The following is a 22,969-nucleotide window of genomic DNA, read 5'->3' on the forward strand; positions in this document are numbered from 1 at the left end:
AAGAATAAGGACATCCTCTCATAATTTATAACCATAACCACTTATCAAAAACAGGAAGTATAACACTGATAAAATACTGTTAATCTGGGCTTCCCTGGTGGCGCAGTGGTTGAGAGTCCGCCTGCCGATGCAGGGGACATGGGTTCGTGCCCTGGTCTGGGAAGATCCCACATGCCGCAGAGCGGCTGGGCCCATGAGCCATGGCCACTGAGCCTGCACGTCCGGAGCCTGTGCTCCGCAACGGGAGAGGCCACAACAGTGAGAGGCCCACATACCGGAAAAAAAAATAATAATACTGTTAATCTAACATGTGCTCTCTATTTAAATTGTGTCAGCTGTCCCAGTAATGTCCTTCATAGTGATTCCTGGTGCAGGATCATGTGTTACATTTAGTTGTGACACATGATTACATGTGTCTCTTTTAATCCAGACTTCTTGAGCCTTTCCTTGCCTTTTATTACCTTGGCATTTTTGAAGAATACGGTCAGGTATTTTGTAGAATGTTCCTCAACTTGGATTGGTCTCATGGTTCCACATGACTAGATTAGGTTTTTGTATGTTGGGCAAGAACACCACAGAAGTGACATGTCCTCAGTGCATCTTAAGTTGGCATGTGATGTTAGTTGGTCCCATTAATGCTGACATTAACTCTGATCTCTTGGTTAAGCTGATGTCTGCCAGGTTTCCCTTTTTAAATTTACTCTTTTCCCTTTTGTAATTAACAAGTTATTTGTGGGGAGATACTTTGATATCATGTAAATATTTTATTCCTCATCCAGTGTGATTTTCTCACTCCATAGTTTCTTCTACATTTATTGTTTGGCATTCTACTTCTAAAGAACAGCATTTTTCCTCCCTATTTATTAATCTACTTGTTTATAAGTACGGATCAATGGATTCCTATTTACTCAAAGTTGCAAGCCATTGCTTTAATTTGTTTTGATTCTCAAACTGTCCCAGATTTCTAGCCGGCTCTTGTGTCTTTTTAACATATCCCCTTCATTTTTTTTTTTTTTTAACACTTTCTTACTTTCTGGCTTAACAAGATGTTTCAGGCTTATCTTGTATCTTCCCTGCCCCAGCCCTGGAATCAGCCATTTCTCCAGGGAATCTTGATTCCTTTTAATGGAGAATGATATTTAGAAACCTGGAGCTGGGTGCTGAGTGTGCCCATTGCTACTGGAATGTCATTGCTTCTAGGCTCTTGGCAGACAGAGCAAGGAAATAGCTACAGATAAAAATATATGGAAATATTGAGAGAGACGGAGATAGATGATATAAAGAATTAGATATTAAAAATCATGAATCCACACTGATATTTTCAGTCTAGCTCCATAAAGTTTATTCTTATCCTCTCCATATTTGTAACTCTTTTCTCCAGACTAAATTTTAAAACTTTCTCCTTGCTTTGTTATGTTCCATCCAGTGATCATCTTGATGTAAGCCTGTTTTTATTATTTCCTTGGGATGGGCTCCCTTCTGGTTTCAGAACTTCCTCCTCGGCCTCCTGTCTCGAGGCTGATGGGGCCAGCTGTCTTTGGGGCCTGTGCATTTCTGTGCAGAGCTTGCGGACATGGAAATTAAGAAGGCCAATAGCAGGTTAAGTGTACTGGGCTGTATGGGGGGTTAGTGCCACGAAGATGGAGTCATTCCACCTGGGGACTCAGGAGAAAGAAACTGGAGAAGGGGATGTTTGAGCTGTCTTAAAGGTGAAGAGGTGTTTGCTTCTTCTGCTGGGACCATTCTGCCTCCCTGTGTCGTGTAGTGGGAGGTGGGCACATGTAGGGAAATGCAAGCGGCTCGATGTGGGCAGAGTTAAGTTAGTGGATGGCCCACGGAGAGTGACGAGCAAGAGCCGGATCACACAGTGCCTGTGACCTGTGGGGCACTTTGAACATTATCCTGCAAATATGGGGAGCTCCTGGAGGGACCTAAGCAGGAAATAACATGGTCACATTTGTGATGTAGACATATCAGAAGGTATGAGACTGGAGGCAAGGAGAGCCTGCCAGAGTGCCGAGGAGGGCCGTAGTAATGGTGCTGGAGCTCAGAGAGAGGTGGAGGACCTGGCGAAGAGCCACTGTGGTCTGGCCACCGATCTGATGAGAGGCCCAAGGGAGAGCATGGTGGCTGGCATGAGCCGCCAGCTTCTGGCTTGGATTTCAGGGTAGACGGTGAAGCCTTTCATGACATAGGTAATACAGGAGGCCGAATGGGTTTGGAGCAGATGGGCAGGAAAGCAGAGGGCACAGCAAGTGCTGACCGTGTCAGAGGCTCCTCTAAATGGGAAGGGAGGACTGTGCTGAGAGATGCGGGAGATCCAGAGTGAAAGCTGGCTTTGATTTATTTAAAGGTGGGTCAGACCTAGCATGTTAATAAAATTCAGAGGAGATAAAGGGAATAGCCATCAGCCCTGTCTGGGAGTAAATGCAAAAATGCACAGAGCAGGGAGCCTCGCTGCTTTGTGTGGCTGGGGAAGAATTAAAATGTTCTCAGATAGGAATATCTAGTTTACCTATTTTGAGTCAAGTGGTTTAGAGAAGAGGTATGGAGATGAGTCTTACTTCTCCTGCTTCCCCTTGGGTTATTTCCCCCATGAATCTCTGGGCTCTGGAGTCCTGAAGGTGAGGGTTTAGAGCTGGAGGGACCCCAGGGAGGATGAGTAGTCAGTGACAGAACAAATGCAAGAAGTAGAAATGATCGGAAGCGTCACACTTAGAGATATTTGTAACATTAAGCTCTTTCCAGATGCTTTTCATTGTGAATGCACCTGTAGCTGAGAACGCTAAAGAAAATAAAGAATGCCTGTGCAGCTCAAATTTTTAAAAGCATGAGAAGATAATGGAAATCTAAAGATGGGGTCAGGAACTGGTTGAGGAGGGAACATGGTGATGGAAGGAGTGTCCTTTGCTGAACGTGCTTAGGGCCCACATGGGATTGAAGACCATGGATTCTGAGGGACAGCAGGCCCTAAGGTGGTGGGATTTTCCCCACCAGTTCAAGCAGCCTGGGGGTTGAGAGGAGGGGAAAGGGAAGAGAATGGTGATCCCTCCTGCAGCAAGGAAGGACACACCTTTGCTGCAGTTGCCACATGACTGAACCGGACACCCGGTCTTCAGAGTCACTGGCTGAGATTCTCAGCTCCACACTGGGGAAGAGGCAGGCCTGAGCTCAGAGTTAGAAATGCACTAGAACAGCTTATCCCTGTCTTCTGGCCCCGGGGTTGGTGTGACATCTGCCAATGTCTTGTGATACCACTTGTGTGGTTTAATGTTGGCTCTCTCTGCCAAACAATAAAAATTCTGTAATATTTGATTTGGGCCTTAGAGTATCAATAGGAGCTCAACTGCTACAAGGGATAGGTTGAGAGGAGGCAGGTGACTGAAGCACAAAAAGCAATTTAAGGCATAAAAAAATTAGACAATAAACTCTCCAAAGTGGAACATCTTTATCACCCCATGGCCCCTGAAAAGATCTGGGCTTAAAATAGGTGCCAAATATCAGTAGGTAACTGTTGAGTGATCTCCAGCTGTAGGCTCTGCCACCTGGCCTTCACAGCCTTCTGTGAGAGGACCCCAGCTCTCCTTTTCCTGTTTATCTCCTAGTCCTTCACAGCGGTGCGCATACCTCATGGAAACGGATTCCACATGTGCTCCTTCCTTCCTCACTCTGTGTGGCCTAAGAAGCCTTTATTAATATTGGGCTTTGTTCCTGAAGCACCCTATCTCAGCCCCCATCCCTCCCTTCAATCTCAGAATTACACCTGTCTGAAACAGCCAGCCTTCAGTATTGTGGATAAGAGTGTGAATAAATAGAGATGAGGGCATTGGTTAATGTGTCAGAACATTCACTGGGGATTCCCATAGACACCTCTAGAAACCAAGTCCATGAAGAAGACTGTGCAAAGAGGCCCATCATAGCATTGTTTACAATTGTAAAATTTGAAATCAATCTAAATGTACAGCAGGAAGGGATTAAATGAATTATGGTACGTAATTAGATATTATACAGCCATTGAAGATGATATATAGCTATATTTATTGACAAGAAAAACTCATTTTTGAATGAAAGTAGGTTATAGAATTACATGTATGATATGGTCTGCATTTATATAAAATTATATATATATGGGAAGGATGTTGATCCAATTGTTAACTATGGTTGCCTCTAGGGATGGAATTTTGCATTATTTAAAATTTTTATACTATTTGATATTGCTTGGAATTTCTGTGTATTACTTTTATAATCGTAAATATTAAATAAAGCTATTTTCATTATGGGAAAACAATCAACTGCATCCTTTGAGGGCTACTTTATATGTACATCTCTGGGAAGCTTTCTTTGATCTACTCTTCACCCACCCCCGACCCACACTGGAGTGGGAGCCCTGCCTCCTTTATAGCTCTTGGCATGGCACTTTGTCATCCTCTTAAACCTCTGGTCTTTCTCGCTTGTGTTTGTTATGTTATCTCATTAGCCTCCATGGCTCTGAACTCCTTAAGGTCATGGATTGTGTTCCTACTCATCTAGGTGCCGTCCTCCACTTCCAAAGGCAGCCTCAGGGGGAAGTGACTGCCCTTCAGCTGTGGAGATTACTGTTTTACGAGCCTATGGGCCCAGATCTTGGGGTTTTTCACCAGATCCAGAAATCAGGCCTGATTTGGGGTTCAGTAGGCTTTGCTCTGGTTGGCAGGATCGGTGCTCAGTGTTCCAGGTAGGGCCTGCAAGCGGGGAGGTGATAGCCGCTTGCTCCACTGCTTGCCTCAGAAAGGCCTCCCCCCTTTGCCTTTGTCTGTTGTGGAAATGCCCCTCTGGCTCTGATGACCAGACCTCTGGGGCAGAAATCCCCACAGCCCCACCACCGAGGCTGCTCAGAGGAAGCCAGCTGCTCGGCCTCTGGGTCCAGAAAAAACCCCAAAGAAAAACCCTGTCCAAACTGAGATAGGACCTTTCCCTAAAGGGATGTGACGATTGTTTCCAAATGACTGCCCCCTCCTAGCTTCAGAGCTCTCAGCTTCCTCTTCCATTATGAGTGACAGTGATGATGACCACAGGGGCCCAGTAGCAGGTGTCCCCTTGGGAATATTAGCAGCCTCACCAGAAAAAAATGATGAGGCATGTGGCAGCCAGGAACACATGCAGGGCAGCGTCCAGACTGCCCCGATAGTTCCATCCCACCCCGGGACCTAATAACCAAGAGCTGCCATGCGTTCAACACCTACCCTGTGCCAGCAGGCTCAGGGCTTTGAAACACATCCAGCACCACGGCTCTGCCAGGTGGGCGTCGTTATCTACATTAAAAGACTGAAGCTTAGAGACCTTAAGCAGCTTGCCCAAGGTCGCACCACAGAGCTAAGACTTGAACTCAATCTGCTTGACTCGGCTTGTCTGCACCCCCATATCCCATACGATCCAGTCGGGGATGGACAAGGAGGACCTAGACACTAACCCACTAAGTTGTTTTCTTAAAGACCTGAACAAATCCATGTAGCAGGCCTGTCAAGGAGAAGCTACCCACCTGACCTTGTAGGCATTTGAGCTTCTCTCACCCTGTGAGATACTCTCCCCAGATGTGCTCAGTGTGTGGCAGGGGCAGAAGCTGGAAGACAGAGAACAGCTTGGGTGGGTAGCTGGGGACCATTAATGGCAGAGAGTAAAAACTCGACTTGCTGCGAAACCCCAGACAGTATCCAGGGCTAGAGCGGGTGGAGGTGCATCTCCATTCCAGACCTGGAGGTCTCTCAGCTTCCCTGTCGTCCTTAGTTCTTAGTCCCACGGCTTCCTCCATGCTTAAGTCCTGTGACTTGAGGGTACCTGAGCATGTCTTTATTCCTTGAGCCCTGGTGCGGGCGCACCAGAAGGGCAATCAGTTGGTCCCCTGACATACCACCCTAAGGGATGTTAGGAGTCGTTGTAGCACCAGAAAAGTCTCCCCGGGAAGCTGTTGCCTCGAAGCCGGGCGGCTGGAGGGGTCTCTGCCTCCCCCTGCCCTGGCCTTGCATCATGTTGTCTGAAGCAGCTGAGCTGCCTGTCTTCTGGGCAAGAGGCGGGGGGTCTCCTGGGATTGACACTGCTGGCTGGAGCCTACCTGTCCCTTGGGAAGCCGGGCACCAGTCTAACGGGGGGTCAGACTTTGCTCTCAGGGCTCAGGCAGGACATGCTTGTCAGAGGTGCCTTCCTAACACAGCCCTTTCCACAGCCCACTTCTCCCTTCCTCACACCTCAGCTTCCTCATCTATAAAATGATGAATTTAGACTAGCTCAGTAATTTAAAATGTGGCAGCAGAACTGATGTTTTAGACATCTGTACCAAAGTCCAATATTCACAACATAAAAATTTTTATTTTGATTATTATTATTTCACATGTATAAGATGTACTTACTAAGCAGTTAGTAAGTGCTCTGAGGCTGTTAGGATGGACAGGATGGTCGCTGATTTACACCAACCTCTGCTTCTAATTCATTCTCTTACCTGTTTCTGGTTGCACAATGAGAAAATCAGGAAAAGCCTGATCACAGAGTTAGTAGTTGGAGTAACTAATGTTTGTTTGTCTGTTTTTAAGCTAACCTTGCAACCTCAGGATACTGAAAAAGGAATAGAAGAATTTGCTTTTGTTGTTTCAGAGATGAATCATTAACAATATATTGGACGGACCATATGTAATTGGCAAAACCCCACAGTTTTGGCCTGCAAAAACAGCGAATTCGTATAATTCAGTCGAATAAGAATAGCTAATGTTTATTTCCTGTGTGCCAGGCCCCATGCCAAACACTTTGGAAGCATGATGTCACTTAGTCTACACACAACTCCCCGTGGTACAGGTAAGGACGCTGAGGCATGGGCGTTGTCAAAGGTTGCCCTGGCGACCAGAACCTCCAACTCCAGCCCCCATCCCAGCAGTCCAGGCCCAGCCTTGCCCGGGGTTAATGGGGTTCCAGGTCAGTCCGCCTCCGCCCACCCGCGGGGAGGGGAAAGCATCCAGTCTCTGTGCCCAGCGGCGCCCCCCCTGCCCGCCCGAGGCCCAGGAGCTGTTTGTTTTCTTAACGGGGTTAACCAAACCTCCGGAACAGCGCCGGCCGCCCAGTAGAAGCCGAGCCCGTGAAAGGGGCTTTGTGTGAGGGCAGTGGAAGGCGAGGGCCGAGCCAGGGCGGAGACGCGGTCCAACCCACCTGCGCGCCCGCGACCAGGCGGCCCCAGGAGAGGGGGCGTGTCGGGGGTGGACACCTCTGCCCCCAGCCCTTCCTGCCCTCTGCTTGGCCCTTGATTCTCATCTCCAGGCTTCACGTCTGTACAGTGGGGCGAGAATGGCCCGCCTCCCTGGCAGGGCTGGTGTGGGCGTCAAGAGACAGGTGTTTACAATGTGGCTCCCAACCAGGAGCATAAGCATCACCAGCGACCTTGTGGAAAGCGCACTGGGTCAGACTCCACGCCAGGAGTATGCATTCGGAAAACCCCGGTTAGGGCCGTGTAATCTGAGACTGGAACTTAGGTCACTGTTCACATACGGAGAGGGCCAATGTTTAAAGTATACAGGAAACAAACTTTTCCTGACTGTAATAACTGCTTTGGAGTGTACATCATGTCACGTGTTCCTCTTTACAGGAAAATATTCTCCATAAGTGGTTTTATCTCCCCAAAGACATAAATGTCTCCAGGTCAAGGATCTTGTTTTTCTTCATTTGGATCTTCACTCAGGTCTGAATGAAATGCTGTGGAATAAGGAGCTGCAGGTTTACTACCAAATATTTTACCAGTCAGGTGCATCAAATCTCCCTCTATCAATGGGGATGAAAATCCATTGATTTGAGACTTCTCAGGAACAGCTGAAAATCAAGTAAGTGAATGAGGTGGATGATGGTCTTCAGAGAGAGAGAGAGAGCGAGAGATAAGAGTCTAACTCTGAAGGTAGGAAGAGGATTTCTGTTGTTATCCCTCTGCAGGCCTTCCTGTAACCCTTCAGCAACCCTGCTCCCTTCCTGCCTCTTTCCCAGGCCTTCCCTCCTCTCCCTAGCCTCTTCCCATCATCCCCTTCCCCCATTGATTCATACAGTCTTTCAATCAGCAATGCTTCTTTTGAGCATCTACTACATGCTTGGCACCATGGTGGCAAAACCCTGACAAGAGACCATGTCCCTGGCTCACTGGTACTGAGTCTGGGGGCCGAGTTGGGGACACCAGGGAGAAACAATAAACAAACAGTAACAGTAATATTGGAATGAGTGCAGAGACAAGGTGCTTATGATAGGATGGTCAGGAAGGAAGGTGTCTATGAGAAGGTGAGTTTTAGGCTAAGAATTAGAAGTTTTAGGCAAAGCCCACCAGGTGAAGAGTAAGGAAAAAGTGTTGCAGGGAGGGATTCCCTGGTGGCACAGTGGTTAAGAATCCACCTGCCAATGTAGGGGACACGGGTTTGATCCCTGGTCTGGGAAGATCCCACATGCCGCAGAGCAACTAAGCCCGTGCACCACAACTACTGAGCCTGTGCTCTGGGGCCCACGAGCCACAACTACTGAGCCCGTGCACCACAACTACTGAAGCCCACGTGCCTGGAGCGCGTGCTCCACAACAAGAGAAGCCATCGCAGTGAGAAGCCCGCGCACTGCAACGGAAAGTAGCCCCCGCTCGCCGCAACTAGAGAAAGCCCGCACGCAGCAATGAAGACCCAAGGCAGCCAAAAATAAATAAAATTTAAAAATTAAAAAAAAACCCACAAAACTTCTAAAAAAAAAAAGTGTTTCAGAGAGATGAAACACTATAAATGTCCTGAGGCAGAAAGAGTTCGTTAGGTTTGAAGAACTGGAAGAATGTCGCTGTGGCTGGAGCCCCATGCATGAGAGGGTAGGAGAGAAAATGAGAGATGGGCTGGGTCATTTAGAGCTGTGTAGACTATGGCGGGGAGGGCGGGTTTTGTTTTAAGCACAACGTGAAGCCTTTGGAAGGTCTGTGCTACTAGGTAGAGAGTAGACCTTGTATGAGGGAGAGAGGCAGGAAAAACAAGAGAGGTCCATTAGAAGATGTGGCAGTGTTCTGGGTGGTGGGAATAGAGACAGAGGCAGACCTTCATTAGGATGGGCGACCAAGAAGTTTAGAGGTTTGAGGGTCCTAGAAGAGGACTCCCTGAACAGCAGACAAGGAGAGCAGGGTCCCTGACTGATGGGGCCCTAGAGAACAAGGGAGGTAATGAAACACCAGCACTTCTCCTCATGGTGGATCGTTTCCCTTCCAGGAGGTTTCAGCTTCCTGATTCTGAGGCCCCCGTGAGATGGAATTTGGCGGGGGGAAAGTGTGGAACATAGTATTGGTGAGACCTGCTTGCCCCCTTATGGGGTCATCCTCTCAGCCTCTCTCTGGGGGCAGAGCTGGGAATGGGGAGTTTCTGCTCCAGCTCAGAAACACCTCTGCACTAGCAAGGGAGGGAGGGAGTCAGTGGTCCCCCAACCCCAGCTCCTACGACAGGTTCTCTGCTCCTTCCCACCATCAAGCTTTCTGCTGGGGTGAGCTCTGGGAGGCAGGGGCCTCGCCTTCCTCCACTGCCCCCCAAGACTATCTGGGGAGGAGTCAGTGGAGTGGAGGCTTGTGCTGAATGGGAAAGCTCCCTTAGGCGGGTGGGGGAAGAGCGCTGAGAGGTGGGAGCAGAAGCCTCTCCTAGCACAGGAGGTGAGAGAGTTCTGGATTAAATCCTGTCACACACCCAGAAAGACTCTGCCAGAAGAGTGGGCAAGGGCAGCCTCGTGCCACCTCCCACAGTCCCTCTTCCCCATCCATTGCCCTGCATACCAGCATCACCCACCTGTGTTTCCAGGATGAGCCCACAAACTGCCATTTTCCTAATACCTACTCTGCTGAGGGCTTAGCAGGGATTATCTCTCTCAGTTTTCGTACACTCGCCCGAAGGAGGCATATTATCTCAATTTTGCAGATGAGCACAGATCTACACAGTTGGGGAAACCCAAGCTGTCTGACCGCTAAAGCAGAGCCTCTGTCCCTACACTGCCTCTCCTCCGCCTGATGAAGGTTTGGGCTGAAAGATGATTGAAATGGAGGAATGGATTTTTAAAATGAATGAATGGGGACTTCCCTGGTGGTCCAATGGTTAAGAATCCACCTTCCAGTGCAGGGGAGGTGGGTTTGATCCCTGGTCTGGGAACTAAGATCCCACGGGCCGCGGGGCAACTAAGCCCGCACTCCACAACTAGAGAGACCGTGTGCTGCAACTAATGAGCCCGTGCGCTCTGGAGCCCACGTGCTGCAACAAAGAGCCTTCCTGCCGCAAAGAAGACCAGATGCAGCCAAATAAATATTTTTTTAAAAAATGAATGAATGGGGCCTACGAATGCTGGGGGAAGGGGGACATCAAAGCCAGAGTGCGTCCAAGCTTTACCCCAGGCCGCGCTCCCAGGGTCCACGTTGAAGGTGGAGGGAAGGAGATGGGGGTGCAGCCTGGTCCTGGGCAAGGGTGTGAGGAACGCAAGGAACGCCCCTGGTGGATCTGGGCCCAGCCTCCCTCCTTGCCAATGCCCACAGGGGCTTACAGCCCTTAGCAGGCGCTCGAATGAGAGCAGGTGAAATTTGGCTCTCCCGCATTCCTGTCAATCACTGGGGAGTCGGTGAATGTGGACATGTTGACAAACAGATGGCTTTCTGCCGAAGGGTCTCCAAGTTCTGCGGCCCCACTAGGCTCAGTGGGCGGCGCCCGCCTCGCGCCATCGGGCTCCAGCCTAATCAGCCCCTTGCAGGACCCGGCGGCGCTGGGGAACGCCCTGGGCGGGGCCAACGTAGGGGCGGGTCCCGCAGGCACGAGGAGGCGGGGCCGGCGACGCCACGGTCTCTGGTCGGAGCGCGGAGAGTTCGGCTGCAAGCGGCGCGTGCATGCTGGAAGTTCGCATCCCGTCGGTGGGGCCCGAGGCCGAGGGGACCCGGCAGAGCCCCGAAAAAGGCCACATGGTGAGCGGGGGCAGTGGATGGGAAGGGGCGCGGGGACCCGCCGGATTTCCCTGCGTCAAATGCAATGCGGACCCCGCACCTCGGGTTCGGGGTCCGAGCGCGGCGGCCCAGGCCGTCTGGGGACACGCTGCCGAGGGTCTCTGGGCCGCTTGGACTTGCCAGCCCCGCCGACGGCGGTCCCGGCTCCTGAGGGACTGACTGCACGGAGCAGAGCCCCCAAGTGTGTGGGGACTTGGGAGGGTCCCTGGAGAGCAGCGGCGCTCCCAGGCCGCTTTGCGCCTCTGAGGGCGGAGGGTGGGTGCGTCGCCGGGAGCCGGTCCTGCTGCACCAACCCGCCAGGCCTCACGCGCACCCGGCTGCCCTCCCGCGCCCGCCAGGTGTTCCGAGTGGAGGTGCTGTGCCACGGGCGCAGACACACCGTGCAGAGGCGCTACAGCGAGTTCCACGCGCTGCACAAACGGGTGAGGCTGCGCCCACCACCGACAGACCGACCCCGGCCCGGCTCCTTCCCAAGCCCTGAGAGGCAGGCAGACAAGCTGGCGGGCCCCAGCCTCTGCCACCCCCATTACCGGGCCCTAGAGAGCTCAGGTCGTGGGCACAGACCTCCCTGCGGGCTGCCGAACGCGCGCAAATGGTTAGGTCCCACGTGCTGCCCGTGCCCCTGCGCGGCTGGTCTGGCGTCGGGCGTCTTGGGGGCGGACAGGGGTGTTGGGGGCGCCTCTCGCCCTTGTCCCAACCACTACTCACCACGCGGGCGTGTCTCAGGGTACAGCCTGAAGTTTGGGGGTGTGGGTGGCAGGGAGGACTGGGGAGGGCTCTTGGCTAGGATGAAGTGAGCTTGAGGGCTCAATCGGGATGCTGTGATCGCACTGCGGTAACCTCCTGGCAGATCAAGAAACTGTCCAAAGTGCCCGACTTCCCCTCGAAACGCCTGCCCAACTGGAGGACCAGAGGACTGGAGCAGCGGCGGCAGAGCTTGGAGGCCTATATCCAGGTGCGTGTGGGTCTCACTCTGCCTCTCAGCCTGCTGGACCAGAGGTGTGACACCGGCAGAGAGGTGCGGGGGATTGGGGTGAAGGGGACCTACATTTTGGCCATGTTCTAGTCCCTCTCTGAATTGGTAGGATTGAGTGAGGTACCTAGGAGGCAGGTAGTCCCAGTTAAATAAAGGCTAGCTGTCCTCCAGGGTGAGATCCTGTACTGCCCTCCTGATGAGGGTGGAGATCCTTCCCCCCTCTCCCACACGGTTATGCCCAATTGCAGGCCAGGCTGGCTTCGTGGGCCAATCTGTATAGTCACCCAGGGCCAGTGCTCAGAAGGGCCCTAGCTTGGTTTAATGCTCTGCTCTGGCTGTCTTGAAATTCTTTATCATTTTGGAAGGGCCCACGTGTTTTCAATTTGCACCAGGCTCTGCGTATTACACAGCTGAATCTGATTACAGGTTGCCTCTGTTCTCTTCTCCAGGGCATCCTATACTTGAACCAGGATGTGCCCAAGGAACTACTGGAATTCCTGAGTCTTCGCCACTTGCCCATAGTCCCCAAGGCCAGCAGCTGGGGGTGAGCATCTCTAGAGGCGCTTGGCATGAGAGGGGCCCCAGTGTTGTGGGGACAGGGGCTCTCTGCAGCCAGCAGGCGAGGAAAGGTTTTAGAGGTCAAGCCCCTTTCCTTCTTGTATCTGCCAGGCCCTAGCCTGGTTCTTCCTCTTTAAGACACACCTCCCCAGTAGGCTTTCTTGACCCCTGTGGAGGGGCTGTTTTCTGAAGAGCCTTGGCTACCCCGGGTGCCTCCCGAGCTGAGTTTGTTAGAAATAGAAGCAGCAGTCCCCTGGGAGGTGAAATTCTGGGCTTCCGCATCTCCACCCCTGCCACACGCCCCCCTGCCCCCCCACGGGCATCCCCAGGCAGCTCACAGCCTCTCTTCTTTTCAGCGCCCTGGGGGAGTTCCTGCCCGGCAACAGCAGGCAAGTCCAAGTCCCTGTCTGCACTGGGTTCCTGCTGCCCCCTCGTGGCCATACGCCAGGGCCTGAAGTCTCTGGCCTGTCCCCGTGCTCCAGGTTTTCATGTTGTTGCCTCCTGAGCCCACTTCCCACTTTTCCTCTGTGGGTCCCTGGTGATCTCAGTCCTTAGTCTCCACCCAACCTGACACTTTTCTGTTTCCCCCTCCACTGTTCATGACCCCTTTTCTTCCTAGCTCACAGCTGTACCACCGGCCTGTTATCAGCTTCTGCATGGATCCTTATATTTGCATCCCATCCCCAGGTGAGGAGGTGCCTCTGACCCATAATCCACACTTAGGGCCCAGGTACCAGGGTGGGAGTGAGGGTGAAGTTGATATTTCTCAGCTCGCAGGACCCCTAGGCAGCATCTCCCTCCTACTGCCCCCCTTTGGGGCCACACCTCCCTGCTGTTCCTGTGCCCCTGTAGCCTGCTTTGTATTTTCCTCCAGGAAGTAGACATGGTGAAATGAGCTTGGCTCCCCTGGTCTCCATTCTTTACCAGCCTGGCTTTACCAAGATGTGAACAGAATGTGAACTGGGAATGCCAAGGCCTCATTTGAGGTGGCCAGCTGCTACCTGCTGCCTTGGCAGGGACCCCTGTTCTCGGGGAACAGGGGGTGCTGAGCCTATGAGCCCGAGCTCAGGGAGCTGCAGGCCTGCAGCCAGGCCCGCCCCACTTCCTCTTGCCCTGAAGCCCCTACCCCTTACTCCTGTTTTCCTTCTGTCCTAGAGCCTCTGCCCAACGTGGTGGTGAACGGTGTGCTCCAGGGCCTCTATGGCTTCAGCGCCAGCACAGCTAAAGCCCAGCCAGAGTCTGCCTGTCACCCTGCTCCAGTGCCACCGATGCCCTGACCAGTCCAGAGGGCTTTAGGCCACCTGCCAGGACAGTCATGGACCTCAATCCTATGAAAGGGACATGGGCTGGGTCAGCCTTGGCCTGGACCCCGGACTCACCACCCTCCACCCCTCCAGGCTCAGAACTCAGCTGCACTGGTGTCTGAGGTGGTAGGATCCTGCACTCCTAGAGCCCAGGGGCCAGGGTGGGGACAACAGAGAATAGGGAATAAAGGGAGAATTCCTTTAGAATGTTCATAGCCCACCAGTTTGGAGGTGGGCTATGAAAAGGGGCAGGTGTATTCCTTTACCTACGTCAGGAGAAAGGCATGGCGGGGACATGCAAAGGTTGAGGCACAGTGGCTAGCCAAGTTCAGAAGCAAGGGGTAAAAGCTTCTGTTTGACATTTTGTGCGTAGCACATTTTTCTGTGAATGTCCAGATCTGTTTCCCCCTGCCCTCCCAGACTTGTGTGGCCAGTTGGAAATGTCTGGTTTGTGTTCATCTCTCCCTCATTTCTGGAGGGAAAGGGTTCAGGCCGGAACCCAAGGAGGGGACAGGCACCACTGCCACAGGAGCCCCAGGCGGGCTGGCACTGGACTTAGGGTCGGGTGGGTGGGTGGGTGTGCCGGAGGCCCCAGAACCCAGCCCATACGCAGATTATAAACACCTTTTTTTTAATCCGTCAGTGTTTGTTGGTAGGAGTTTGTTACAAAACTGGGCCCGCGGGCCCGCAGAATGTGGGGGGAGGGGTCCGCTCCATCAGATGCCAGCACTACGGCCAGTGCAGCATGGAGCCCTGTGGCGGGCTGTCTTCACCCCCAGGAGGGCAACAGGGCCACACAGACAGTCGCTCAAAGGGAAGAGGTCCCTGGGGCCCTACTCCTTGGCGATGGCAAAGGGCTTCTCCACTTCGATCTTGCCACAGTCTGCGATCGTCACGTCCTTCAGAGGCCTGTCCCGACCGTCTGTCTTGGTGCTCTCCACCTTACGCACTACATCCTGGGGAGGAAGGCAGAGTGTCAGGCGGTCTGCTGGTCGAGGGAGACAGGCCCCAGCGTGCGGCTGCGAGGGCTGAAACCTGCACGTGATGAACAGTGTACGAACCACGAGGCACCAAAATCCTAAGGGCATCGTGGCCGGGCGCCAGCCCAGGGCAAGAAGAACCCAGATTTGACAACAGGAGGATGCAGTAGTTTCGATCCTCTGAAGTATGACCCAGGCTGGGCTAGGGGTGAGGAGGGGGGCGGCTGGGCCCTGTACAACCGACGGTGGTGCCAGGACATGCCTGACTGAATAACGGGATGGAGGGTCCTCAACTGTGCAGCCTCACCGAGACCTCCTGGCTGGCCTCTGCCTGGGGCCTGGAGGGATTTAGAACTTGGAGGCAGGACTTCCCTGGCGGCCCAGTGGTTAAGACTCTGGGCTTCCATGGCAGGAGGCACGGGTTCGATCCCTAGTCGGGGAACTAAGATCCCGCACGCTAGACGGCATGACCAAAAAAAAAAAAAAAAACTCGGGGGCATAGAGAGGCTGTTTAGTCTCAATTCCCCCCAGGTTTGTAGAAAAAAACACTGGTCAGAATCTGTACATTCCCTTCTGGGGAAGGGATAAAATATATGGATCCCCTGCCCTGGGGTCTGTGTCAGATCCCTGATCAGGGTTGCCTACAGTTAGTCCCTCCCCCCCCAAACTCACCATGCCCTCTAGAACTTTGCCGAACACTACATGCTTGCCATCTAACCAGGCTGTCTTGACCGTTGTGATGAAGAACTGGGAGCCGTTGGTGTCTTTGCCTGCGTTGGCCATGCTTACCCAGCCAGGGCCATAGTGTTTCAGCTTGAAGTTCTCATCAGGGAAGCGTTCACCATAGATGCTCTTCCCTGGGAAGAAAGAGTAGGTCAGGGGAGCTGGGGGAGCCCCAACGAAGCAGATCTTCGGGGCGAGGATTCCAGAGGCTGAACCTGTCCCCCGTGCCAGGCCAGGCTCCAGTGGAGTACAAGGACGTACAAGCGGTTCCCTTCCTACCCTCTGGCCCTGGAGCCAAACCATACTGACAGCCCAAGTGGGACATGAGGCCAGGGTGATTTAGTGAATAGCTCACACAATGATTACTCTGAGAGTATAGTTTTACGACTTTCAAATAAGGCACATATTAAAAACTACCTTGGCTGTGGCCTGAGAGGCCTGCCATGGGGACTTACTTTAGTGGAGGGAGGTGCTGTGCAGGATGCAGGGCAGGTAAGAACCCTCCAGAAAAGGAGGACTAGGGCTTCCCTGGTGGCGCAGTGGTTGAGAGTCCGCCTGCTGATGCAGGGGACACGGGTTTGTGCCCCGGTCCGGGAAGATCCCACATGCCGCGGAGCAGCTAGGCCCGTGAGCCATGGCCGCTGAGCCTGCGCATCCGGAGCCTGTGCTCCGCAACGGGAGAGGCCGCGACACTGAGAGGCCCGCGTACCACAAAAAAAAAAAAAAAAGAAAAAGAAAAAGGAGGACTGCTGTGGCTGACCAGCTTTTCTTCCTAAGAGCCCAAAAGATACTGAGGACACTCCAAAGCAGGAGGAGAGATGAGTGGGGAGGGGCAGGGAGAAGCAAGAGAGAGGGGCCGCCATTTCAGTTCTGGAAAGTCAAGAGCCTCTCATCAACGCATGAACCAAAATAAAAGGTGGCTCTGAGTGTGTTTACTGTGTCTGTCTGTGGAGGGTCTGGGGCCAGCATACAAGACAGTGGAGCCGAGAGGATCTCTACCCCATTCCAGAGATCCTAACCTAAGTTCCCAAGGCTGGTTCCAGGAGAAATACTGCACCCTTCTTTGTCCCTGTCCTCTCCTAGAGATTCACACTGTGCACTAGAGGCCCCAGGAAACCCAGCAGCAAAGAAGTAATTTTCATTTTGTTTTACCCAACACCTTTCAAACTTATTTGCGTACGAAACCTTTTTCCTCTTCAATACACGTATTTTCATCTTGTGGTTCCCACAGAGTGGAACCAGGTTGGGAAGCTGTCCTAGACTGATGCTGAGGAGGTATTTCTGATTGTACAGTAAGTGGGAAGTTTGAAAATCACCTGGCCAGGAAGGACTCAACCAGACAGGAGATTGGGGAGCCTCTTTACATCAGTTTTATATTACTTGTTCTACTTCACCAAGAGATCACGGCGCTGTGACTTGGGGTGTTTTCTAATAGCATGACAAGGAAGACTTGTTCCCCCTTCCTATCAAAGAGAGAATAGGTTTGGAGGGGAGTAGTGGGACCAAATAAAGCAATTTTTATTTGTAATGTGAAATGCGAAAATAAAACTGTCAACTCTTTTAGTTTTTCTTTAAAAAAAGAGGATTCCCATGTGAGAATCCTCTTTGTACATCTCAGTGAACTGCAGGACTTCAACTACTGCTGCTATCCAGAAAATTCCCAAGTCTATATCCTTAGCTCCAATCACTTTACCAAGATATAAGGAGTCCCAAACTTGAATGGATAGTGAAGGTTTTAAACTCAACATACTTTGTCACCTTTCTCTCCAGACTTCAGTTATTCTTTGGACGTTTGTTTCCTCCGCGCGTTGTCAATGTTGTCCTCACCCCCATCACGGATTCATCCTGTTCTCCCATTCCTGCTACCCCCGCTGCAATCACGGCTAATGCTCAGAATGGGACCATTGTGCCAGAGGGCTGGTGCAAGCATGTGAAGCATAAAAAACCCACCCTGTAAGGCAGGAGCTAAGAGCCCCATTTCAAAGACGAAGAAACCGAGGTACAGAGGTTAAAGGCACCCCAGCTGGGAAGTAGCAGAGCTGGAATTCAAACCAAGATCAAGGTGGTCTGGCTCTCGAATCTCTGCTCTTACCCACTAGGTATCCTGCCTGGGTTCAGGCCCACATCGCCCAACGCAGGGGCAGCTGCACCAACACCCCTGCCAGTCTGCTTCTCCTGTGTCCATGTCCTGAATCTGCCACATTATTATCCCTCAAACTCCTTTGCGATCAGGCCTTGCTCCCATTCAAGTCTTCAGCGGATCCTCACTCCGTGGAGGACAAAGCCCTGGGTCCCTGGCCTGGCCGCGGCCCGCCACTCTGGGTTCCCGGTGGGAGCTTCACTTCCATCCTCCTGACCCCACCTTTGGCCAAGTTCCTGCCGCAGACCAGACCTGAGCTCACGCCTTAACCCTGCCTCTTCCCTGCCCATGCAAATTCTCCCCAGCCAGATCTGTCCCCGCTCAAATCTGTCCTCACGTTTACGAGGCCATTTCCTGATCACCTTGGCGCAAAGTGAGTCCTTTACTTGTCGGCACTTTGACGACAGCTGACTTTACTTACCACTCGCTGGGCACTACGCACTCAACATCTCACCTCACCCTCCCAGCACCCACAACTCTTACCACTTACTCTACAGAAGAGGAAACTGAGGTTCAGAGGACTCACTTGCCTGAGGTCACAAAGTAAGAAGGTGGCAGACACCCAACTGTGTGTGACTCCATGACTACAGTGCTTTTGTATCACGTCTGCTTTGTCTTTGTCGTCCAGCTAGCTACGACTTACATCTTGTATTATGTCACTTTCGTAGTGTTTTCTCCTCGTTCTTCCCACCTCGACGATAAACCACTTGAGGACAGAGCCTGAGCCCTAAAAGCTGTGTTACAGCCCATTTGTGACTTTTCAGGTGCTGGAAGTGAAAGGGAGTTGCCGTCCCACCGGTTTTTGCATCCTCGGCACCCACCACAGAGCCCGGCCCAGTAAATGTTGATCGGTGGGGTGAGCTGCAGCTGTGGTCTAAAGGAACAGCAGGCTGTGCACCCAAGTGTGGTGAGACCTGTTGGTTAGTCCAGGCTGTCTGTCTGTCCTACTGTACAAGTAGCGCAGGTGAGACTGCCAGCTCTTGTCAAGTGGTCTCTGGGGGGAGACTGCCAAGGAGAGCAACTTCTCCCACCCTTGCTGGGGCTTCCAAGGCCGCCCACACAAGCTTTGCATGCCTGACCTAGAATCACCTACAGGTGTTTCACTTTGCTCCCCTCCCCGCAGGGCGTACTGCGAGGCAAGTCACCGAGGCTGTAGGCCTGGATCAGCTGGTCTGCCAGCTGCGTGAGAGTCTCTTATGTCCACCTGAAACCCATTCTTCCCTCTCCTTTGTACTGGGTTCCCTGGCCCTCCCACCTTGGGGGCTGCACCGACAGACCCCTCTGCCCAGAGGATTTGAGGTTACCTCCAGTGCCATCTCCCCGGGTGAAGTCTCCACCCTGGATCATGAAGTCCTTGATCACACGATGGAATTTGCTGTCTTTGTAGCCAAATCCTTTCTAGAAAAAGGGATGAGAAGGTGAGAAGGCGGCATGAGGCACCAGGCAGACATTAAATAGGCCCTGCAGGAACCCAGCCCACAACAACAACTGCTCACAGAAGAGAAACCCCTGCTGGCAGATTCATCCTTCAACGTGCCACTGGGTGACCAGTAATCAAAGGCCAGGCCTGGAGCACACAGATCCAGGAAAGGCTATAAGACCGCACATTTCCTCTGCCTTTATACAATTCTACTTCATACATAATGCCTCCACCTTTCCCCTCTCGTTTTTTCCTAATCTAATCATAGGAAGAGAAGAAAACTGACCAAAAAAAAAAAAAAAGTTACCTGCCGACCCAATGGGAAGTTGGAATGCAGACTTCCTTTTTTTTTTTTTTCTGCATGCGGGCCTCTCACTGCTGCGGCCTCTCCCATTGCGGAGCACAGGCTCCGGACACGCAGGCTCAGCGGCCATGGCCCACGGGCCCAGCCGCTCCGCGGCACGTGGGATCTTCCCGGACCGGGGCACGAACCCGTGTCCCCTGCATCGGCAGGCGGGCTCTCAAGCATTGCGCCACCAGGGAAGCCCCAGACTTTCTTAAATGGGGCTTTCATTTCCTTAAAACCTGGAAAGCTCTGGGCCCCTCACTCTGGTGCAGAGACCACAAACTAGTTTCCCTGGATGTTTTCTTTGGTTACTGCAAAGTCTCAAAGATGAAAAATTTTCTCAAAAAAAGAAAAAAAAATTCTAATTCTGGATTTAGTTAAAAAAAACTGAGAAGATATGATAATACTGGGTTCCCAGTGCCAGAGGACACAGCTGGTACTCCGTGACGGCCACTGCTATGGGTGGGCCACGCTCTGCAGTTCAGTTTCCCGCCAACCCTACTTGCCAACTCCACTGCCTGTGAGCTTGGCTACCTCCGCTCTAGCCACTTACCTCTCCTGTAGCCAAGGCCACAAAATTATCCACTGTTTTTGGAACAGTTTTTCCAAAGAGACCGATGACCACCCGGCCTATATCTTCATCTCCAATTCGCAAGTCAAAGTACACCTGAGGAAAAAGACAATTTCAAACTTAGCCTCTTAAAAGGGTCCTTCCTAGGGAACCGAGGGTCCAAGAAGCTACCCGGAGGATGCGAGAAAACAGACCCATATTTTAAGAGAAGTTTCTGAATCTGATTTTGGTGGCGACAAAAACCCCATGAGAATCTAATGAAAGCTCCATTTGTTTACACTCTCCTTAGACTAGAGTAACAACCTTTGCTCTAAATAAATAATGGGCCCAGATTCTAAAACTTAACATCAAAACACCATAAAGATGGGAGCCTAAGCACACCACTCAGGTGTAAACTATTACACTGCTGTGCTTTGTAACTGAAGTGGCTAAAATCTGGCCTACGTAGAGAAAAGACTGGCAATCTGGCAGGCGTGATCTTTCACCATTTCCTCAGCACTGTGGGGTATCTGCAAATAGGCGACTCTGAGTCTGCAATGCCGGCCCCAGCTGGGCATCCTGGGCGCCAACGCCTGGGTCAGGGCTGGGCTCTCGGGGAGGGTCCGGGTCATTCTCCAGTCTGAATGGGGGAGGACGGCCCAGGCGCCAAGAGGCCACGACAGGGAAACTAGGGAGGGGCAGAGCCAAGGCCGAGGACGCCCAGGCCCAAGCTCTGGGACCCGAAATGCCTCGGACATGCGTGACCAGAGGCGCCAAGGCCGGAACCCAGGCGGCGGAGGGCAGGCCTCGGCAGGCAGGTCTGGAGACGGGAGGCTGGACCTTAACAGTGACTTTGGGCCCCTTCTTCTTCTCATCTGCAGCAGAAGGTCCAGGCAACAGCAGGAAGAGGACGGAGCCCACGATGAGGGCGGCGACGAAGAGCACCTTCATGTTCCGCTCCGAGAGGCGCAGCATCCACCGGGAGAAGCTAGCGCGGGCCGGGCTGCCGAGGCTGGAGGAGGGTAGGGGCGCGGCGACGTGGGCCCGGATCCTCCACCGAGCGCAGCCGGGGGGAACCGGGGCTCCTGCAGGCCTCCTAGCGGGAGGCAGGCCCCATTTCCCCCTCTGGTTGGGCGCCAGATGGTAGGTCCCCCTGGGGGGCGGAGCCCGGCTCGCTGACTGGGCGGGCGGAGACGCGGGCTCGTGGGTGGCTGCCACGTTACTGTGGCCTCATTGGCTTCACAGCTCGTCGGCGCCCACTAACAGGAAGGGGATGAGCGGAAGGCGACGCCCTCTCCAAGAGCCCCGGATTGGGCTTCTGAAGAGGCTACCAGCCCAAGCGGAGAGACCCCATGGCCCGCCGCGCCTTTGTGGGAGTGGAAGTCGTTTGGCAGGTGGTGACCGAGGCTTTAGGTTAGGAAGTCTGTGGATGGGGCAGAAGACACTGGTCGTTGTCCGTATTGGGCCAGTCAAGGGTTAGTCACACCGAATTGGGTTTAAATGTGTAGCCTCCAAAAACTCAGGGCACGTTTATGCCTACCCAGAGTATATAACCTTATACAGCTCCGTCTGTCTTGCAAAACTTGCTTCAAAACCCACTTCCTTTTGACTTAATCCCTGTCACTGTCCTACCTTTTTTCTCTCCCTTCTCTAATCTTACTGTGCTTACTGCTGTATGAGTCAACGCACACTATTGTATACTGTGGTTCTTAACTTCCTTTTTTTACCTGTTTTCCCAAGCAACTACATTTTAAAATTTTTATTTATTTATTTTGGTGAGAAACGGACTGTTGCTCTTACTTTGTATACAGCTCCCCCAACTGCTTCAGGGCTAAGTGCTCAACAAATGCTGGATGGAACAGCCGTCACGTTGGCACTGAGGTGGGAAATAATATCTGCAAGGGTCTGAGGCTGAGTCCCTCTTTTCTAGAAACCTCCCGGAAGGTCAGGAGTAGTCGTCAGATGCGCCCCCAGCAGTATTTCAGGGCTCCGAAGACGCTTGTTCCCAACAGTCCGCAACATATATACTTAAGTACTGCAAGTCTAGCACACACGCACACCCAAAATTGCCACTGACATCTTTCTAAAGCTGGGAACCATGACATTATTAAATGTCTTTAATTTTCAAAGATTAACTTTACAGAAATTCCTGGTCTTCACAGCCCAGATTGTAGGTAGACATGGCTCCATTTCTATAGTCGAACTTGGCAATTTGGTCTCTATATAAGGTGCCGACCTGAGTTTGAGGTTATGCATGGCCACTGACATTACCTTGTCCTTCCTTACACTGAGGTCACTGCAGAGCTTCAACAGACAGTTCTCTCAAATAAATGCAAATAACATTTGCTGTTTCTAATTCTCACACCTCAATCCAGACCACCTCTCAATGAGGTGGAGGTTCTTCTACGTAAAACGGTTGCACTGAGAAAGATGATCTTTCAACCCCCTCTTCCTCTCCTCCTTCATTTTTTGGGTCTCTTAAGCCTCTTTCCCCACTCACTGGTCTCACATTGCCCACACTGAGAAAATTGTTTACCAAGCTATGTTTTCAAAGTAGCCTTCTCCACATGAGGAACTAATTAATGCTAAAACAGCATTAATGAAAAAAAATAAGCTTGACGGATACAGTGTCCTCAATATGAAGTTTTTCTCTCATGATGATTTTTTAAAAAAATACTTGGCTGCACCGGGTATTAGTTGCAGCATACAGGATCTTCAGTTATGGCATGCAAACTCTTAGTTGCAGTATGTGGGATCTAGTTCCCTGACCAGGGATCGAACCCAAGCCCCCTGCATTGGGAGCACAGAGTCTTAGCCACTGGATCACCAGGGAAGTCCCTCTCATGCTGATCTTAAACGTGTTTTTTACTAGTGAAAGAAGAAATCGTTAAGTAGCAATTGAGTAGTAACAGAAAAAATTGGAACCAATGATGGCCAGACTGGTGTTTTGTGCCATATATGCACATCATAGTTATACCTTCTGTCTGT

At 52.1% G+C, this 22,969-nt stretch overlaps 2 protein-coding genes across 3 annotated transcripts; one reads left to right on the forward strand and one right to left on the reverse strand.

Annotated features, from left to right (window-relative positions):
• The first annotated feature begins 10,859 nt into the window (after positions 1 to 10,859).
• On the forward strand, positions 10,860 to 14,306 carry SNX22 (sorting nexin 22). Its single transcript, XM_029238992.1, has 7 exons — positions 10,860 to 10,945; positions 11,323 to 11,406; positions 11,835 to 11,939; positions 12,410 to 12,504; positions 12,875 to 13,000; positions 13,138 to 13,205; positions 13,674 to 14,306. Exons 1-7 carry the CDS (start codon positions 10,871 to 10,873, stop codon positions 13,793 to 13,795), a joined length of 675 nt encoding a protein of 224 aa, XP_029094825.1. The 5' UTR covers positions 10,860 to 10,870; the 3' UTR covers positions 13,796 to 14,306.
• Positions 14,307 to 14,435: 129 nt separating this feature from the next.
• PPIB (peptidylprolyl isomerase B) lies at positions 14,436 to 21,021 on the reverse strand. Of its 2 annotated transcripts, none has more exons than XM_029238990.1 (5): positions 20,822 to 21,021; positions 19,985 to 20,098; positions 18,970 to 19,063; positions 15,475 to 15,659; positions 14,436 to 14,778 (listed from the first exon to the last, which is right to left on the reverse strand). In XM_029238990.1, the coding sequence occupies exons 1-5, from the start codon at positions 20,954 to 20,956 to the stop codon at positions 14,656 to 14,658; spliced, it is 651 nt and encodes a 216-aa protein (XP_029094823.1). In that variant the 5' UTR covers positions 20,957 to 21,021; the 3' UTR covers positions 14,436 to 14,655. The 2 variants fall into 2 exon arrangements, with proteins under 2 accessions (XP_029094823.1, XP_029094824.1); XM_029238991.1 differs by having other exon boundaries at positions 14,437 to 14,778; positions 20,927 to 20,971.
• Positions 21,022 to 22,969: the final 1,948 nt, after the last annotated feature.

This window comes from Monodon monoceros, unplaced genomic scaffold (assembly GCF_005190385.1).
Source record: "Monodon monoceros isolate NGI ecotype Baffin Bay Population unplaced genomic scaffold, NGI_Narwhal_1 Super_Scaffold_21, whole genome shotgun sequence".
NCBI lineage: Eukaryota > Metazoa > Chordata > Mammalia > Artiodactyla > Monodontidae > Monodon > Monodon monoceros.

What these genes read in the sequence shown, in the direction of transcription:
- SNX22 (XM_029238992.1), top strand. Translation starts at nt 10,871, where the DNA reads ATGCTGGAAGTTCGCATCCCGTCGGTGGGGCCCGAGGCCGAGGGGACC. An exon ending in GGCCTGTCCCCGTGCTCCAG is followed by an intron (nt 13,001 to 13,137) that starts GTTTTCATGTTG and finishes TTTTCTTCCTAG; the next exon opens with CTCACAGCTGTACCACCGGC. An exon ending in TATTTGCATCCCATCCCCAG is followed by an intron (nt 13,206 to 13,673) that starts GTGAGGAGGTGC and finishes CTTCTGTCCTAG; the next exon opens with AGCCTCTGCCCAACGTGGTG.
- PPIB (XM_029238990.1), bottom strand. Translation starts at nt 20,956, where the DNA reads ATGCTGCGCCTCTCGGAGCGGAACATGAAGGTGCTCTTCGTCGCCGCC. An exon ending in CCGGGGAGATGGCACTGGAG is followed by an intron (nt 15,660 to 18,969) that starts GTAACCTCAAAT and finishes CTTTCTTCCCAG; the next exon opens with GGAAGAGCATCTATGGTGAA. An exon ending in GCAAAGTTCTAGAGGGCATG is followed by an intron (nt 14,779 to 15,474) that starts GTGAGTTTGGGG and finishes CTTCCTCCCCAG; the next exon opens with GATGTAGTGCGTAAGGTGGA.